General features: G+C 52.7%; 1 protein-coding gene across 1 annotated transcript; it reads left to right on the plus strand.

The window, feature by feature from the left end:
• The first annotated feature begins 14,794 nt into the window (after positions 1 to 14,794).
• SERPINE1 (serpin family E member 1) lies at positions 14,795 to 19,888 on the plus strand. Its single transcript, XM_070729638.1, has 9 exons — positions 14,795 to 14,897; positions 15,028 to 15,293; positions 15,551 to 15,784; positions 15,919 to 16,113; positions 17,657 to 17,855; positions 17,941 to 18,041; positions 18,314 to 18,400; positions 18,481 to 18,564; positions 19,470 to 19,888. The coding sequence occupies exons 2-9, from the start codon at positions 15,029 to 15,031 to the stop codon at positions 19,505 to 19,507; spliced, it is 1,203 nt and encodes a 400-aa protein (XP_070585739.1). The 5' UTR covers positions 14,795 to 14,897; position 15,028; the 3' UTR covers positions 19,508 to 19,888.
• Positions 19,889 to 19,937: the final 49 nt, after the last annotated feature.

Here is a 19,937-nt window from a genome sequence, read left to right on the forward strand (position 1 = left end):
GAGTGACTTAGTGGCACATTTTCATGCCTAAGCACCTGAATATTTTTCCCACAGATGTCACCCAAGACAACAATGATGTGATGATCCTGAGTCCTTCAGGATTGGGCAGCATAGAAATCAAATTAATTAAATGATGACCACAATGATCCTGATAAGGGGTGTGCATAAGTGCACAGCGTGCCTATCACTGTTCCCTCTAAGCTGCGCGGCTGCATGGTCACACACACAAGAATGAACGGCCGCAAAGACAGAGAAGTTGCAGGAGCCCGAGGCCCCTGACACAGATGGGTGACCCTCCATCCACATCCCCCACCCTCCCAGGTGGAGCGAAGAACCTCAGGGGCCCAAGAGCCTTTTACCCCACGGTGTCGCTTCCACATGGCTGTCACTGCTACCCACTCGCTTCGTCTCTCCCTGGCACAAACCCCGCCCCTCACGCTGGGAGACTCTTTACCCCATTGATTCAGAGAGGCATGGAAGCTCCGCCCATAGGATCACTTTTGGACTCCATTGGTCAGCCCGTTTTGGTGGAGCGGTTCCATTGGAGGGTTCTGAGAGAGGAAGTGGCCCCAGATTGGCAGTTAGCCAGAGAAGGGGGTGTTTGAATGAAGAGCACCGATTCACCTGTTAAAGTGACATGAAACGCCTTAGACCACCAGGAGTCTCCAACCTTGGCAACTTTGTGGACTTCAACTCCAGAATTCTTAAAGTGGCCAAGGTTGGAGACCCCTGCCCAGTGAAGGGCTGCCAAAATTTTTACTACCACACTGTGGGCGTGGCTTATGTAGGACATCTTTCAGTGCAATTTAGGTGCCCCACTGCGTTCCCCCCCCCATCTGGGCAACAGCCCATCCCTGCCCCTGTCATAGATGACCCTTCTGGCCTCTTCCAACTCTATCATTCATGGCTGGCTGAGGAATTCTGGGAGCTGAAGTCCACAAGTCTTAAAGTTGCCAAGGTTGGATACATCTTACCTTAGACCAGTGATGGCGAAGCTATGGCACAGGTGCCAGAGGGGGCACGCGGAGTCATATCTGCTGGCACGCGAGCCATTGCCCTCGCTCAGCTCCAACGTGCATGTGTGTGCCGGCCACTTGTTTTTTGTCTCACAGAGAGGCTCCGGGAGGGTGTTTTTGCTTCCGGAGAGCCTCCGGGGGGCATGGGGAGGGCGTTTTTTACCCTCCCCCGGTTCCAGGGAAGCCCTTGCGGCCTGGGGAGGGTGAAACACGAGCCAACTGGGCCCACCAGAAGTTAGGAAACCAGAGGGCCTCCAGGGGGCGGGGGAAGCTGTTTTCGCCCTCCCCAGGGATTGAATTATGGGTGTGGGCACTTGCGCATGTGCGATAGTGCGCCTGCACACTCTTTCGGCACCTGAGGGGGAAAAGGTTTGCCACCCCTGCCTTAGATGATTACTTTTAGTTTCAACTCTCAAGCCGAGTCCTTTATTATTTTATCTACTTTATAACAGTTAGTCATTACTTAGACAGGTTCAAATTAAATATTTTTGATACAGTATGAGGGAAAAAAGAAAGAAAAACAGGACGATTAGCAGCCAAACGGATGCACTCAGTCACAGCGATGAAGGGAAAGTTGTTGGAGAATCTAAAGCAACAGGTTGAGAACCTCATCCGGGCAATAGGAGACTTTCCCACTGGACGCTCTGTCTTCTAAATAAATAATTGCATTTTGCCACTTAGCTCTATAAGAGAGATTTTTTTAAAGGTAAAAGTTGTTTTTCTCCTCCCCCAACCTTGCGTGTGTGTGTGTATACACACTCTTGAACCATTTCCAGAAACAGGTGAGGGCTGGGGTTTTTCTCTCTCTTATTCTTTGGGTGGTTTTTATCACATGCTTTAAATCAAGAGTCACTTCTCTCTCTTGTTTCTCTCTCTTTCCTCTCGTTCTCTGCCTTGATCATTTTCTCATTTCTCTTTTTTTCTCCCCTTTTTTCTCTCATCTCCCTCTCTCCCCCTTCCTAACCTTTTCTCTCTCTCTCTCTCTCTCTCTTGTTTTCTTTCTCTCTCTCTCTTGTTTCTCTCTCTTTCCTCTCGTTCTCTGCCTCAAGTCTTTTGAAGTCTTTTGCTTCTGTGAAATCTCTCTCTGGTTGGGCTCCGCTCCCGCAGGGCCTCCATGATGCGCCGAGGGGACACACCTTGCCCAGTTCTTTGCAGCAGCAAAGTGTCGCATTCCAGGTAGCTGCACGGGGCCTCCAGGTGGCAGGAACAAGGGGGTGGGGGAGGTTTATGTCGCCTAAGTTAGCTGGCCCCAAGCAAAATAGATTTTGCTTTCTCTCTTCCTCCCTCCCCTTCCCTTCTTCTCTCCTTCCCTCTCGGAACAGCACTCGGTTCCTGTGCAGGGTTGAAAAAACTTATGCGGCAGGCCATTACTGGGTGCACCAGTGTGCACCCGCGCACCTTAGGGGGAGCAGTGCTCATTGCTCTCTGTTCTGGGGGTCAGCATACCTGCGGAGGGCTGGCAACTGGCCTCGACCAGCAGCGGAGTGAAGAGGCCTTGGTCACCATAGCTGCAGCGACTAGGTGCTAGAAATTGGAGTTAAAACATTGGGAGTCATCGGGAAGGAGAAGTAACATAAGTTTTTTGTGCTGGCGGTTGAGGAGAAGAACAGTTTGGAAGAAAGGGTGAGGAGCTGTCATCCTGGAGGAAAACTTTGTTAAAGAGATGGGGGGGGTTTCCCTTTGGAACTTAAACTAAAGCAGAAGAGGGAAAGCAGCTGTATTACTATTGGAATTCTTTAATTAGCACCAAATCGACATTAAAAATTAACTAAAAACCCCAAACTATATAATTTGCTGAGTTTTTAGAAATTTGGACTAAATATTTGACTGTTTATTGGAGAGTCTTAGAAATTAAAAAGGCTTTAAAAGAATTCAAAGGAATGGAAAAACAACTATGACTGTTTAGTGCTGCCATCTGCTGGTGAAGTTGAGGTGGCATCCAGTTGTATTATTCACTGAATATGACCTTGATTCAATGGAAGGGGGCAGGTTGTTTTCATAATACTCTCAGTGATAAAGAAGAAATGAGAACTGGAGGAAAATATTTTTGACCTGAACTTTAGTTTGTTTATTTTATTCATTCATTTGTCCAATACACAAATACATAGGAAGAAAAATAGGCATGTAGTAATATATATAAGGGTAAAGTGAACTTAGAGGAGAAGATATATGAAAGGAAGAGAATATTTATGATAAGTGAAAGAAAGGAAAGACAATTGGACAGGGGACGAAAGGCACACCAATGCACTTATGGACGCCCCTTGAACCTGAAAGGGGGAGAAGGAAAAAAGTAAAAAGAAAAACTGGTTGATCCCTTTGAGACATTTTGGCATTTGGGCTGCATAAAGATAAACTGGACAGATGGACAAAGTCCTTTGCATACTAAACGTGGATGAGAAGGAAGAAATAAGAGATTTATGTAAGGATATATTCAGAGATATTGAAGAATAGAGAGAAGAAAGCAGAAACAACATCGCTGAAACTTTTAAAAAATTCCAAGGAATTCCAATATGAGGAAAGAAGAGAAGAATGATCTTTAAGTTTGATCAACACAAAGTGCCACAGAATGGACACTTTCAAAACAGACAGACAAAAGGACACTAGAGTGAGAATTTAGAAATGCAAAAAGGTAAATGAATTAGAAATTGATTTGATTGAAGAGTGGGTTGATAGTCACATATTTGATGATGATTGTTAGATAAGCACTAATACAATTGAAAATAGGTGTGATCTGATATTTTGGAGTTGGCAGAGTGAGAAGGGAATTAGAATGGTAATTTAAAAATTTGGAAATATTCTATTTTGAAGGAGGAAAAGGGCAATGAAGAAATAAAAGATAAAAATGGATTATAAAAAGATAAAGAAGAAAGCTTTGGGGGTTTGGCAAGAGGGATGGCAATTTGAGGAGGGATGATCGACTATTAAATATGGATTATTATTATTATTATTATTATTATTATTATTATTAATTATTATTAATTATTTAATTGGATTTGTATGCTGCCCTTCTCCGAGGACTCAGGGCAGCTCACAACATATATAAAGACACAATAATGAAATCAATGCAATTAGTACATAAAAAACAATCCTTAAAAATCTCCTTTAAAAACTTCAATTTAACATTCCTTCAACAATCATACTGAAAACATCCGTTGGTCAGAAGGAAGATCTAGCATCCCCAGGCTCTTCTGGAAGGCAAGGAGGGTGGGGGCTGTGCGAATCTCCGGGGGGGGGGAGCTGATTCCAGAGGGCTGGAGCCCCCACAGAGTAGGCTCTTCCCCTAGGTCCCACCAGCCGACATTGTTTGGTCAACGGGACCCTAAGGAGACCAACTCTGTGGGACCTCACCGGACACTGGAATTTGTGCAGCAGAAGGCAGTCTCGGAGATAGTCTGGTGCCATGATGTAGGGCTTTATAGGTCATAACCAACACTTTATGGAATTGTGTCCAGAAACAGATCGGCAGCCAATTTTATTTATTTATTTATTTATTTATATATATATTTATATATATAAAAAAACAATAACTTATTGGACCCAAATCAGCATGGCTTTACTGAAGGCAAATCATGTCAGACTAATCTCATTGAGTTCTTTGACTATGTCACAAAGGTGTTGGATCAAGGTGGTGCCGTGGATATTGCCTATCTGGACTTCAGCAAAGCCTTTGATACGGTTCCACATAAAGAGCTGATGGATAAATTAGTGAAGATTGGACTTAATCCCTGGATAGTTCAGTGGATTTCAAGCTGGCTGAAGCGTAGACATCAGAGAGTTATTGTTAATGGCGAGTATTCTGAGCAGAGACAGGTTACAAGCGGTGTGCCACAAGGGTCTGTTCTGGGTCCTATTCTTTTTAATATGTTTGTGAGTGACATAGGGGAAGGTTTGGTAGGGAAGGTTTGCCTATTTGCCGATGACTCTAAAGTGTGCAATAGGGTTGATATTCCTGGAGGGGTCTGTAATATGGTAAATGATTTAGCGTTACTAGATAAATGGTCAAAGCAATGGAAACTGCAGTTTAATGTTTCCAAATGTAAAATAATGCACTTGGGGAAAAGGAATCCTAAATCTGAGTATTGCATTGGCAGTTCTGTGTTAGCAAAAACTTCAGAAGAGAAGGATTTAGGGGTAGTGATTTCTGACAGTCTCAATATGGGTGAGCAGTGTGGTCGGGCAGTAGGAAAGGCAAGTAGGATGCTTGGCTGCATAGCTAGAGGTATAACAAGCAGGAAGAGGGAGATTGTGATCCCCTTATATAGAGCGCTGGTGAGACCACATTTGGAGTACTGTGTTCAGTTCTGGAGACCTCACCTACAAAAAGATATTGACAAAATTGAACGGGTCCAAAGACGGGCTACAAGAATGGTGGAAGGTCTGAAGTATAAAACGTATCAGGAAAGACTTCATGAACTCAATCTGTATAGTCTGGAGGACAGAAGGAAAAGGGGGGACATGATCGAAACATTTAAATATGTTAAAGGGTTAAATAAGGTTCAGGAGGGAAGTGTTTTTAACAGGAAAGTGAACACAAGAACAAGGGGACACAATCTGAAGTTAGTTGGGGGAAAGATCAAAGGCAACATGAGAAAGTATTATTTTACTGAAAGAGTAGTAGATCCTTGGAACAAACTTCCAGCAGACGTGGTTGGTAAATCCACAGTAACTGAATTTAAACATGCCTGGGATAAACATATATCCATTGTAAGATAAAATACAGGAAATAGTAAAAGGGCAGACTAGATGGACCATGGGGTCTTTTTCTGCCGTCAGTCTTCTATGTTTCTATGTTTCTATTTATTTATTAGATTTCTATGCCGCCCCTTTCCGTAGACTCGGGGCGGCTCACAACACAATAAAAACAGTTTATAACAAGTCTAATAATTTACAATATAAAATATTTTTTAAAACCATTATTAAACAGACACACACACAAGCATACCATACATACATTGTATAGGCCCGGGGGAGATATCTCAGTTCCCCCATGCCTGACGACAAAGGTGGGTTTTAAGGAGTTTGCGAAAGGCGAGGAGGGTAGGGGCAGTTCTAATCTCTGGAGGGAGCTGGTTCCAGAGAGTCGGGGCCTCCACAGAGAAGGCGCTTCCCCTGGGGCCCGCCAACCGACATTGTTTAGTCGACGGGACCCGGAGAAGGCCCACTCTGTGGGACCTAATCGGCCGCTGGGATTCGTGCAGCAGAAGGCGGTCTCGTAGATACCCTGGTCCGGTGCCATGAAGGGCTTTATAGGTCATGACCAACACTTTGAATTGTGACCGGAAACTGGCAACCAATGCAGACTGCGGAGTGTTGGTGTGACATGGGCATATTTGGGGAAGCCCATGATTGCTCTCGCAGCTGCATTCTGCACGACCTGAAGATTCCATTCAACGTGGCTGCCGTGGGCAACAAGGTGGCCTTCACCGCTGGGTCTCAGCTCTATGCCTTAAATGAAATGGGGGGTGTTATGTGGCAAAAGACACTCCAGGGGGCCAGCCATGCAGTGACCACCTGTGATGGCAACTGCGTGGTCATGTCGTGGCAGCACGCCTGCAGGTGTCCAACATGAAAGGGCCACTCCTGGAGGCGATTGTGCCGGAGGGCTCCCACGAGAGGGCCTTGGCGTTCCTGGGCAGGTGGAAAGAGGGGGTTGTGGCCTCCGATTGGTACCGGCATGGTGTGGTGGTGCTGCTGCTGGCCAGGAATGGGGCCTCCTTGCCGAATCCCTGCAAAGGCAGTTGGGGTGGGGTCAGCCCAGCAGCGTCTGTGTTGATGCCCCCGGGTTCATCTATGTGGTCCTGCGGGAGATGAACGAGGTGGTGGCCTTTTTGGAGGCTGGGGAGGAGCTGGGACCCTTCCTCACAACAGAAGAGGGCATCTTCAAGCCACGCATGGTCACCATGGCCGGGAACGGGCATTTTATGGTAGCCCTCTCTGACAGCACCGTCCACGTCTTTAAGATCAAGTGCCAGGGCAAGAAGTGGGCGGGGAGCAGGCCCTGGGGGGGTGGGGCCGGGGTGGGCTTGGGGGTGCACTGCCCCCCTCCAAGGTTTCCAAGGGGGAGCAGAAACTTTGGCAGTGGGCTGGTTCTGTTTGTGGGTCTTTCAGACATTTGGGAAAATACTCGATTTGCCTTTTGGCTGCAATTTCTGTCAGCCTTTAGGCTCGGCCGCTGCGGCCATGTGGGGTGGGAGGTTTCCAAGGGCAAAATATTGTCACGTGGAATGATGCCACCTGTGGAGCTGACCACAGACAGAGACCCAGAGAGGTCTTTGCTAGATTGGCTTTGTGCGCAGCTCCTTCTGCAGCCACCAGAGGGCACACTCCTCTTCACTTGGGAATTCTTTGAGGCTGTGGGTGGAAGGTTGGGTCCAGCTGTGTCCGTGGGGCTGGGCTTCTGCTTCCAAGCCATCTTTCCAGGGGGAAGCAAAGGGGAGCCCCCCCCTCTAACTTTGGTCCCACCAGTTTGGGCCACAATGTCATGTCCCTGACATTGCAGGGAAGAGTGCTGGCGAGGGCCAGTCAAAGGTCATCCCAGGGAGCCAATAAGGGCTTTCCTTCTGAGCCCCCCCCCCTGGAAACAAGCCCTGCCCCCCCTTCTCCTTTGCTTCAACATCATTTCTATCACGGGAGGGGGGGGGCAGCACCCGGATTGGCTCGGCCACGTCCACAGGCTGTGGATGCACGAACTGGGTGGAACATGGAATCGTGGGTTCTTTTTCTAAGGCACTGCTATGCTAGAATAAATTATATTCCTAGACAATTTGTAAGCCGTCGTTCTGGCTGTTTTATTTATTCACTAGTGGCCACTCAAGTGTGACTGAGACGGCCCTGTACCCGTTGCTAAGAGGCACCCAGCGCAAACAGCGCCTCTATGACTAAGAGCCCCCCCTCCTCCTCCTCACCCCATGGCCTTTTCCCCTCTCTGGGACATCCCCCAAAGTGCTCCGGGGAGAGGCAGGGACCAACGCAGGCCCCGCCCCCTTTGCACTCCCCAGAGCGCCCGGAAGAGGCTCCTGTGCAGCGGGGGAAGGGAAGCATCCAAGCCCCAAAACAAGGCAGAGGCCGCCTGCTGGAGCCACAGGGATTTCCAGGTCTGATCTGCCTGATGCCCAGCTCCCGAGCTCTTCCACAAACGGCAGGGCCACCGAAGGGGTCCCCGTGGGCACCAGCACAGGCAGAGGGGCGTTGAAGGAATTTCCAAGGGAGGGAAACTGCCAGGGGGCTCAAAAGAAGGGAGGGGAGTCCCCAACCAGGGGGGTCCACCTCCTTGTTGTGTTACTGTCAATCCCACTTTTCTTTAGAACATAAGAACATAGAACCTAAGAGGAGCCCTGCTGAATCGGGCCAAAGCCCCTCGAGTCCAGCATTCTGTGTCCCATGGTGGCCCCCCAATTGTCCACGGGGATCTTGAGCAGAAAGAGAAGGCAAGACCCTCCCTTTCCCTGGACCCCCAACAAATGGGACCCAAGGGAACCCTGCCTGCCTCCACCCACATAGAAGCAGCACTTGGACACTTTGCAGAGTGGTAAATTGTGGTCCACCATGTCGAATGCTTAGTCTAGGTATATTAAGTCCACTGTGTTTCTCTGGTCAATAGATTTGGTCGCAGTGTTGAAGATGAGATGAGGTTGATTTGGCGTGATTTGTTCCTGACGGATCCGTGTTGGATGGTGGTTATTAAAATAAAATGGACAGGCCACGGCCCTTGTTGCTTCCCTGCCCTGCTGCTTTTAGCCAGAGGACCAGCCGGGGCTTCCTACTGTCCAGGGAAGGGGCAGCCCTGGCAGGGATGAATCCAGCCCCCACCCACACCCCTCACCCACACACGCAAGTTCTCTTCCGAACTGCTGAGCTGGCACTGGAAACATTAACCGTGTTCTTCCTTGAGAGGCTTCGTATCAGCAAATCCTCCAGAAACCAGAACAGGAACCACCCTGCTTTGTGTGACACACAATGGTGTGTGCACAACAAGCCAGCCACAAGTTACCAGGAACCAATTGCATAACCTCAAATTCCTACGTGCCGTGCCGTTGTTGCAGCCACCCGGACTCCTGGGGGGGGGGGGTAATGGGAGGCAAGGGGCATCGCTTCTGCCCATGGTATGAAGACCCCCCCTGGAGGCAGGGTAGAGCTGGCAAGGCCACAGGGCTGGGCCCCTCCTCTCTCTGACAGGCCCTCAGGGGTGAAGGTGAGCAGTCGCCCATACCTCAGACCCCCCCCCAACCACACATGCTGCGTTTGGGGGCACGTGGACTGCTGGAAGCCCCCTTCATGGAAGGCAGAGGCCGAGAGCTGCCCAAGGCCCCCCCTGGCTCTGTCTCCAGAGGGTCCCACTCGTCATCTTCAGGCTGGTGCTTCTTGTCCTTGTTCTAGGGTGAACACTTAGAACAAGGACAGAAACACCAGCCTGAAGATGATGAGTGGGACGTCATCGAAACGTCGCCAGAAATTTCCAAATCCTACACGGGAAGAAACCCGAATATACCAAGACCATCATACCTGTACCCATGAAAATCTACGAATACACACACACACACACACACACACACACACACACACATAGGTATAGGTATATAAGCAGTGAAGGGCTACCAAAATGTTTACTACCACACTGTGGGTGTAGCTTGTGCATTTTATTTCAACCTCTTTCAGTGCAAATTGGGGGCTCTGGGGTGGAGCTCCGTTTTCACTACCCCACTGTGTTCCCTCCGCCCCCCAGAGCAACAGGCCACCCCTGATCTTGACAGACTTGAACAATTGTTGTTATTATTATTATTATTATTATTATTATTATTATTATTATTATTATTTATTAGATTTGCATGCCCCCCCTCTCTGAAGACTCGGGGCGGCTCATAACAATAATAAAAAACAATATAACAATGGAACTAATCTAATATTAAAAGAGAAAAGACATATAAAACCCCATACAGCACATACACACCAAACATAAAATATAAAAGCCTGGGGGAGGTATCTCAATTCCCCCATGCCTGGCGATAAAGGTGGGTCTTGAGTAATTTGCGAAAGACAAGGAGGGGGGGCATTCTAATCTCTGGGGGAAATTGATTCCAGAGGGCCGGGGCCACCACAGAGAAGGCTCTTCCCCTGGGCCCCACCAAACGACATTGTTTAGTCGAAGGGACCCGGAGAAGGCCAACTCTGTGGGACCCAATCGGCCGCTGGGATTCGTGCGGTAGAAGGAGGTTCCGGAGGTATTTGGCTGCCCCAACACGGGAAGTCTTTAAGCAGATGTTGGATCACCACCTGTCTGAAGTGGTGCAGGGTCTCCTGCCTAAGCAGGGGGTTGGACTAGAAGACCTCCGAGGTCCCTCCCAGCTCTGTTGTTGTTGTTATTATTATGAGAAGCTCTACCTTCCACCCTGCCCCCCCCGGGCCCCCCAAGGACGGGCAGGAGCAGAAGCCGGTCTGTGGGCGGACTCAGTGCTGCTGCTTCCGTGTTGCCTTTCTGGGCAGCAGCCCCTCCCTCTGCAGGCATGACTCACTCGTGCCCTCCCCTCCCTCAGGGCGCCAGTCACGTTGAGCTCCTGGTGCGAGGATCCCGCCCTGTGGGCCAGCTGAGGCTGCTGGGAAGGAGGGGCAGTCTGGCTCCCTAGGGGGCTGCCTTGAGGGGGTGTCTGGGGGCCCAGCCCTACAGCTGCAAATGGGGGGAACAGGGGGAGGACGCCTCTTACTCAGATGGCTGGGCCGAGGAGGGGGGTGAGAGGTCAGCTGGGGGGGAGGCAAACGGGGGGGGGAATGTTGATGGGCTGTGAGTGACAGGAGGACTGACGGAGGAGGCGCCTTTGTGGGTGATACAGGCTGCCCACCGGCCCCTCCCTCTGCTGGATGGGGCTCCCTGGCAGGGGTCTGCAGCAACATCGCCCCAAAGGCTTCGAGAGTTGTTCACCTGATCCTACGTAGCGTCTGCTCCGGCCATCTCACACTACTCATCCGAGCCTACAATACAGCTCATCTGTCTGGAACCCCCACCACATCTCGGACATAAACACTCTGGAAAACCTCCAGATACTTTCCTAGAAGAGCCCCCCCGCCCCCCCACTCGCAACTAGGCTCACAATCCTAGGGTCAGAAAGCTTAGAACTATGTCGCCTTAGACACAACCTAAACACAGCCCATAAAATCATCTGCTACAACCTCCGTCCTGCCAATGACAACTTCAGCTTCAACCACAACAACGCATGAGCACACAACAGATACAGCAGGAAATACGACTTTAGTAACCGAGGAGTTGATGCCTGGAACTCACTACCGGACTCTGTAGTAGCCTCACCCGACCCCCAAAACTTCACCCTCAGACTCTCCACCATTGGCCCCTCCCGATTCCTAAGAGGCCACCAGCGTGCCTTCTGTCCCCTCTCCGAATGTTGCGTGGGTGTGGGAAGAGGGGCTCAAGGGCCAAATTCTGCAAGTGGAGGTGGCAGCAGTTGTAAACACCCACCTGCCAGCACTGGCCTGGCCCCAGTTGGAGGGCCCTGCAAAGCAGGACCTTCTCGGGGGCCATTCACCTGGTAACAAAGGCCACAAAGCGGCCCCAATGGGGAAGGATTCTCCCACTGGACACTTGTGCAACTGGAGGTCTCTGCATCAGTCAGGCAGCTGCACAGATGGGGCCTTGGTGTGTGTGTGGGGGGCAGCAGATCTTCCACTTGTTTGGATAGGGGGGCAAGTAGGAGGCCTCCTTCCCGTTGGTCCCCCTAAATCTCCAAGGACCCCCATTTGGAGTGAAGAGGCGGTCGTGAGCAGAAGAAAGGCAGCTGAGGCAGGGGGGGGGGGGTCAGTCTTCACAGGGGGGGGGGGCTGGGGGGGCTAAGAAGAGCTCAGAAGGCCAGGCCCTCCTGCTAACAGCAACATGTACAACAATTAAAGAAGATAGTTATTATTTATCTTATTTTATTTATTTTGTCAAATGGATATTGCTGGCATAAAGAGATATAACAATGAAAATCTACGAGAACAGATATAACAACATTTATATAAGAGAAACCTTAGGACAGGGGATGGAAGGCACGCTGGTGCACTTATGCACGCCCCTTGCTGACCTCTTAGGGATCCAGTGAGGTCAACAGTGGACAGTCTGGGCATGATGATACCTCAACCCATGCCCTTGGATGATCTCACCCAGCGGTTTCATGTAGATGTTAAATAGTAGGGGGGAGAGGACCGACCCCTGAGGCACCCCACAAGGGAGAAGCCTAGAGATCGACCTCTGACCCCCCACTAACACCGACTGCCTCCCACTCCCAACCCCTCCAGCCGGCGCAGAAGGATACCATGGTCGATGGTATCGAAAGCCACTGAGAGGTCAACAAGCATCAGGACAGAGGATAAACGCCTGTCCCAGGCCCGCCAGAGATCATCCATCAGCGCAACCAAAGCAGTTCCCATGCTGTAGCCGGGCCTGAAACCCGACTGTTGGGGGCCTAGATAATTTGCACAGAATTGGAAGGGGGGGAGTAACTGGCAATCTGCCCAGTGAATGTATCTGGTGTGATAGTATGTGTGTGACTTTTTATTTTAAATGTTTAGTTTTAAGAAATTTTTTAAAGTTATTATCCTATTAAATGGCCTAGAATGTTTTATTTATTGTATTTTTTACTAAAATGTTTTAATTTACCCCGAGTCCACGGAGAGGGGTGGCATATAAATTCAATCAATCAATCAATCAATCAATCAATCAATGAATAAATAAATTTAGGAAGATATTGGATTGGATAGATGAATAGATTAACAATGATGATTAAATATAAGGAGGATTCAGAATATTATAGTATTTGGGGGAAATTTTATGATTGGATAGGAGTCATAGAAATCCAATTAATAAATGAATATGGGTAGAAGTTAATTAACACTAGTTAAAATGGAAGGAAGGTGATAAGTTAAAGAGACCTAGGGGACAAAATTATTTAATGCATGTAGGTAGCATTACATTAGCATAAAAATATACCTAGAATAATTAGTTGTATAGAAATTTTAACACAGAACAGAGTTACGGATATTATAAGTACTATAAATTATGGATTTAGTGAGATGTGCTGCTCGAATGTTACTCAAGAAATGTATATGAACGGATATACTCTGGGGGGGAGGAGGTAGCAGGGGGAGACGAGAGAGGTGATGAGAAGTTTATTTATTATTGTATTTATTTATTTATTTATTTATTTTGTCCAATGCATTGAAGATTATAGAGGATATACTCATAGCAAAATATATAAGAGAAAGAATAGAAGAGACATAGGAATAAAGGTATAGGAATAAAATATACCAATGAAAGAAGAGAAGAGAAGATAGAGGAGAGGGAAGTTGAGAAAGAGCAGGAGAAAGAAAGAAAGATATGATACAATACAATACGACACGACATGGGGGCAACAGACAAGCAACTTGATGGTGATATATGTTTGTTTATTTGATAATAATGTATAAATGAATGTCAATACCTGAGAAGATGCTATGCCATATTTGGTATGTATGGATGTTGATATGGGGAGTGGGGGGAGGGGCGGGCCAAGGGGTGTCCCAGTGCTGGGGGGGGGCTCACGGCAACTGTTCCCTCTTTGTCTAGGGGGAGAAGCAGTGGGGGGGCGACCCCCATCCACCCCCACCCCCCATTGCCGCCTGCCCTGCGGCTGTTGCAGCTGCAGATGGGCCTGAGAACCCGGGTGGCTCACTGTGAGCTGGGACTGGTGACCACTTAGCCTGGAATGTCCACTGCCTGGTCACTCCCCTCCACGCACTCAAAGGAGCAGTGAACTGACCGCCCGGCATGGGCTGTTCTTCCCCTCCTTGCCCACCACCGCGGCCCCAGGGGTGCTAGCCATGCGGAGGGCACGGGAGTGCTGGCCGCCCTTTCCTTGACCCTTCCTTGCCTGGGCCAGCGGGGCCTCCCCCCTTCCTGCCCCGCGCTCCCCTCCCGCCCCCGTGTTTGGGAGATTCCAGGAGCGATGACGCGGTGTGGCCCAGAGGAGAATGGGTTCATCCGGGCCCAGCGGGGGGGGGGGGATCCGCCCCCGCAGCAGCGGCCACTTCAGGCTGCATCATCCCTAGACGGCAGGGGCTGAAATGTGCCCCATGGAGATTGCAAAACAGGCGGGGAGGGGCAGCCGCCATCCTTCCGCTGAATCCGGGGCCCGGGAGGAAACCGCCAGGCGGGGGGAGGGATCTTCAGCTCCAGCTCCAGCCCAGGGATGGAGCCCCAGAACGGGCCCTTGGACACCCACCCGGACCAACCCAAGTTCGGGCCCTGCTCCAGGGAAGGCTCTTTCCAAAACGGTGGAGAAGGACCCTGCCTTGAGGTCATCTAGTCCACCCCGGGCTGTCTTGCCCGCTGCCTTCTTGCCTTCCAAGATTTCCTTTCAAGCGCCTGCCAATCTCTGCGCCCGTCGCAGCTCTTCCCGGCCTTCCTGGCTCGGGGCAACTGGAAGCGGACCCTCCCGCTACATTCCGGTCGGCGCAGCTCAGGATCGCCCCGGCCGTCCCGGCAGCTGCAGCGCCCCGCTGGCTCAGGACCCCTCCCGGGCCGCCACCGCCTGCCCCAATGCCGCGCAGACTCCGGCCGCTTCCTCCCCTCGGGAGAAGGCTGCAGAGCGCTGCTCCCACCGAGGCGCCCCTTCCGGCAATTCCCCGGGGGCGGCGGCCTCGCTCGCCCTCCGTCCTGGCCGCGTGCGGGGCCCAGCGCCAGAATCCCGGAGGGGGCGGCTGCTCGCCCGGCGTTTAGCCCGGCGGGGGCGGAGGAGGGGCGGTGCCCGCCGCTGACTTCATCCCGGCTTCCTGGCAGGCGGGCACCGCGGCGCATATAAAGCCCAGCGCGGGACGGCGAGGGCGCACCGGCACCGAGTCCAGGAGCCGGCAAGGAACCGCGTAAGCCACCGGAAGGCGCCGGGCTGAGAGGACGGGACCGGGGCGGGTCTCGGCGATCCTCTTCCGACCTGGGATAAGAGGCAGGCGCCTCACGCAAGCGCGCCGGCTCACCCTCTTTCTCTCCGGGCAGGATGGAGCTGTGGCCGCTGCTGTCCGTGGCCTGCCTGGCCCTCTCGCACGCCGCGCAGCCCCCTTCTGCCCGCCCAGCGTCCCAGGTGGCGGCGCTCTCGGCGGACTTCGGGATGCGGGTGTTCCGGGAAGTGTCCAAGGGCGCCCGGGACCAGAACGTGGCCTTCTCTCCGCACGGCGCGGCTTCGGTGGTGGCTATGCTGCAGCTGGCGTCCGGCGGGGACACCCGGGCCCAGATCAAGGGCGCCATGGGGTTCGGCCTGAGAGGTGAGGGAGGAAGGGGTCTGCAGGCCGGCACCTAGCTGGCTCCTCTGCCCGCTCTGTGAGGAAGGGGCGGTCCCGTGCAGCCTAGTCGGGCGCCTCTCCCCCAGGGACATGATGCTCGTGGGGCTTGCCTGAAGAGGCGAACCCCCCCCCGTGTGTCTGGGGAGGAAGCAGCTGCCCCTCCTCCCTGGTGGTGGTGGTAGTGGGGGGGCAGGAGGGGGTCTGGCGCTGAACCCCCTCTTCCTCCCCCCCCCACGCAGAACGGGGCGTCCCGCGAGCCCTCCGGCTGCTGCAGAAGAGGCTGTGCGGCCCCTGGGGCAGAGACGCGGTGCTGACGGCGGATGCCCTCTTCGTGCAGCGCGACCTGCCCCTGCTGCCCACCTTCATGCAGCGCTTCCAACGGCTTTTCCAGCAGAGGGTCAAGCAGGTGGACTTCTCGGAGGCCGCGCAGGCACGGGACGTGATCAATGCCTGGGTGGAGCAGCACACCAACGGTGAGCCGGGGACGGGGGCGGGGGATGCAGGCAGACTCTGCCCCGGCTGGGAACCCCGGGTCGGGGGGGGGAAAGCTTGATTCCGGCCTCTAAGCCCGGACCCCTCCCTTGACCGCCTCGGCTGCCTCCCCCAGGGATGATCCGGGGCTTCCTGCCAGAGGGCTCCCTGGGGGCCCTGGCGCGCCTGGTGCTGGTCAACGCCGTCCACTTCAAGGGCCTCTGGCAGCTCCCGTTCCCGGCCTCGGCCACTCGCCGGCGCATCTTCCACAAGCTGGACGGCAGCACCGTCACGGTGCCCATGATGGAGCAGACGGCCGAGTTCCACTACGGTGAGGAGGGGAAGGGGGCGGGCCAGGGGCCGGAGCCTTCGTTTGACCCCTGAGACTTTGGCCTGACAGAATTAGAACAGAACACTAGTGATGGGCTCTTACCGCCAGGTACGTAGAACCGGTAGTAAAATTTTGGCCTTTTTTTCTTTTTCCCCCTTCTGGGCTCTGGGGATGTTTTTCCTATTGCAGTAAATGAGGTTGGATATTATTATTATTATTATTATTATTATTATTATTATTATTAATAATAATAATAATAATAATAATAATAATAATAATAATAATAATTAGATTTGTATGCCGCCCCTCTCCGCAGACTCGTATATGTGTGTGTGTGTGTGTGTGTGTGTGTGTGTGTGTGTACACATATGGCATATATAAACAGAATTAAAGAGTATCTTTTGGATGTTCAGTCATAGTAAATAGAGAGGGAGACAAGGGGCCGGGCACCCTAACCTTGACCCTCGACACGGGGGAGGTCAGGTTGATCACCTTTAAGCCAGTGACATGACCTTTAAACCGTCCCCCGGTCACATGATTGTGTATAAAATCACGCATGGGATAGAAAAGGTGTATGGAGAAAAATATTCTCTCTCACACAATACCAGGAGGGGCCCCTCCCTAAAGCTCACAGGTGAGAAAGTGAGGACAAATCAAGGGAAATATTTCTTCCCCCAGAGGGTCCTTGGTTGATGGGATTCCCTTCCAGAAGAGGTCGTGACAGCTGTCAGCCTGGAGAGCTTCAAGGCAGGATGAGACAGATTCAGGGATGCCAAGTGTATCATAGGTGGTGATTGACACGGATGGGTTGAGACAGGCAGGGTTCCCTTGTGTCCCATGTGTTGGGGGGGCACTGTGCGACACAGAATGCTAGACTCGAGGGGCTTTTGGCCCAATTCAGCAGGACTCTTCTTATGTTATGTTCTTAAGCCACTCCCACCTGGTCACTTGGCAGGCAAGCCACACCCACAAAATAAGCCACACCCACAGTGTTTTAGTAAAAAAAATTGCAGCCCATCACTGAGCAGAACCTTGGGAATTGGGAGGGGTGGTTACATGAGAGGAAGAGTTACTAGCCACCACTAGTTCTTTCTTGAAAGTCCAAGGTCATCCTTTGTTCATCACCAGCCAGAATTGTGAAGGAGGTCCGTGGACTTGGCAGGCAACCTGACTGGTCCACGTGATGATCTTGTTTGTTTGTTTATTTATTGGACTTATATGCCGCCCCTCTCCAAAGACTCCAGGCGGCTTACAACACATAGAAAAAAACAATAGAAATAACCCCAAATCCAACTTTAAGGTTAAAAATCAGTCACTCTCATTTGTTACCTTCACTGCAGAACATTCGTCAGCCGTGGGGCGGTTGGGGGGGTGAACCTTACCCTGGGGGGGGGGAGAACGGGACTGTAGGGACCTTAGTACCGGCTGCCGACAGGGCTCTGATAACAAACTGGACCTTGGGAGAAAGACCAGGACTGGACTCTGGTTTATTTCTCGGGAAGTTTCCCTGAGCCTGCGCCCCACCCCCCTCCTTCTCTTCCAGGCGAATTCTCCCTCCCGGAGATGGGGGACTACGATGTCATCGAGCTGCCCTACCAGGGGGGGGGGCTGAGCATGCTCATTGCCAGCCCCTTCCAGCGGGACGCCCCCCTCTCAGCCCTGGCTGCGGCCACCGACTCCCGCCTGATCGCCACGTGGAAGGGCCACATGTCGGCCGTGACCCGCCTCCTCGTCTTGCCCAAGTAGGTCTCGCTCGTGACTGGCTCAAGCCGCTGACCCCTGCCTGGCCCTCCCTCCGGCCACTCGCTGACCTTCCCTTCTCTGCAGGTTTTCTCTGGAGAGTGAAGTTGACCTCCGCGGCCCCCTGGAGGCCCTGGGCATGACGGACATGTTTGACTGTGAGAAGGCCAACTTCAGCCGCCTCTCAGGTCAGATTGGGGTCTCCCCTTGGCTGGCTGGGTGGCTGCAGGGAGCCTGGCGGGGCTACGGCCCAAGCCCAGGAGGAGGAGGGGGCCTCTGGGAGTGCGCAGAGTGCTTTCCCTGGAGCCCATCAGCTCTGACCTGCCCCCCCCACCAGCCCTCCTGGCCGAAGCAGGCAGGCTGTGGCTTAGCTGGCCACTGGACCTGCGTGAGGGAGAGGTGGGGCTGCCCCTGCAGAGGCCTGGGGGGGCACCCCAACTGACCCACCCTCTCCTTGCAGTGCGGGATGACCTGTTCGTGTCCCAGGCGCTGCAGAAGGTGAAGCTGGAGGTGAACGAGAGTGGCACCAGGGCCTCTTCCGCCACAGGTGGGCCCACAGACAACACCCCCCCTCAATGGGTCAAAGGTCAGGCTGTTGAATGAGCCCCCTCCCTCCCTCCCTCGCAGCTGCCGTTGTCTACTCCCGGATGGCCCCCCTGGAGATCGTGCTGGACCGGCCCTTCCTCTTCGTGGTGCGGCACAACCCAACCGGTAAGGCCCACCGGGGACAGGCAGGCACCCGTGCCCATGGGGGGCCCTTCCCCGAGGGGACCCAGGGTGGCAGACAACAGTGGAAAACACCATAACCCCCCCCCCCCCCCCAGTGTAAAGAGGCAGAGCGCACTCGCTCCAGGCATTCTTTTCTTTAAATAAAAGTATCTTTACTTAAAGTTTCTAGGTATAAAAACAGAAAAAATAAAATAAACAGAACATAGAAAGAAAGAAAGAAAGAAAGAAAGAAAGAAAGAAAGAAAGAAAGAAAAAGAAAGAAAGAAAGAATCCAAGATAAACAGACGAATGAAGATGTTTGCTTATCACCAATATTTCCTTTCACTGCATACAAATATTTATTTGTTATACAGAAGAGATAATTTGTCAACCACGCTGTTGACTCTCATTGCCAAGCCACCTGGTATTTACATCCAGTGTGTGGAATTGTGGGTTTGTCCTCTTAGGGCCTTTCGAAAGGCCACGAGGGTGGGGGCTGTGCAGATCTGAGGGGGGGCAGCCAATTCCAGGGGACAGGGGCCTCCACAGAGAAGGCCCTTCCCCGTGGTCCTGCCAGCCGACGTTATTTGCCTGACAGGACCGGAGAAGGCGGAAGGCTTTCTCCTGCCAAAGGCTTTGCAGGCTGCTCCCAAGGGGCTTCTGCCCCGGGGGGGGGGGGGGTGTTGAGAAACGCTTCGGTTCAGCCCAGCAGCCGTGGGAGTTTTCCAAAAGTATCTGGAGGCGGCCGGCCCGGCTGGGTCTGTTCTGGGGGGGGGGCAGCTTAGAGACGGGATTGGGCCTCTTTTGGGTGGCCCAGAGGTGGAACCGGACAAAGCCAGCTGGAGAAGAGGGGGAGAGGGCCGTCCACCGCCCCCCACTGCTAGCACCATCTCTCTTCCCCCCCGCAGGCACCGTCCTCTTCATGGGGCAGGTGATGGAGCCCTGAGACCCCCTCCGGCCACCCAGGGATATGATCCCCCACCGGTCTCTTCTTCTTCTTCGTCGAGGATCCTGCCGGGGGCCCCCCGCCCGCCCCCTCCCTCGCCTGCTCCCCCACTCCCGGCATGGAGGGGCCCGAGCGGGAACCGGGCCCGAGGCGGGGGCAGGAAGAGAGCTCTGCCGGTCCGGACGACGGCCCTCCGGCCAGCCTTCCCCGGGCACGACTGGACTGCACGCGGGAGGCGGTGGGGGGGGAGAGAGGGGAAGAGGCGCCCCCCCCGCCACACACCTGGACCGCAGCACTTTGGGACTGAGGAGAGAGACTTAATGTGCGCGCGCACCTGCAGATGTTTCGTCTTATTTTTGTACATAAAGGAAAAACGCCGCCACCGACTCGCCTCCTTTGCGACCCTTGCGACCGACGGGGCGGGAAACGG

This window comes from Erythrolamprus reginae, chromosome Z (genome assembly GCF_031021105.1).
Source record: "Erythrolamprus reginae isolate rEryReg1 chromosome Z, rEryReg1.hap1, whole genome shotgun sequence".
Classification (NCBI taxonomy): Eukaryota; Metazoa; Chordata; class Lepidosauria; order Squamata; family Dipsadidae; genus Erythrolamprus; species Erythrolamprus reginae.

Excerpts from the sequence above, each read along its gene's own strand:
- SERPINE1 (XM_070729638.1), top strand. The coding sequence starts at position 15,029 with ATGGAGCTGTGGCCGCTGCTGTCCGTGGCCTGCCTGGCCCTCTCGCAC. Across the intron at positions 18,401-18,480 it reads CAGGGCCTCTTCCGCCACAG|CTGCCGTTGTCTACTCCCGG; the intron begins GTGGGCCCACAG and ends CCTCCCTCGCAG. Across the intron at positions 18,565-19,469 it reads GGTGCGGCACAACCCAACCG|GCACCGTCCTCTTCATGGGG; the intron begins GTAAGGCCCACC and ends TCCCCCCCGCAG.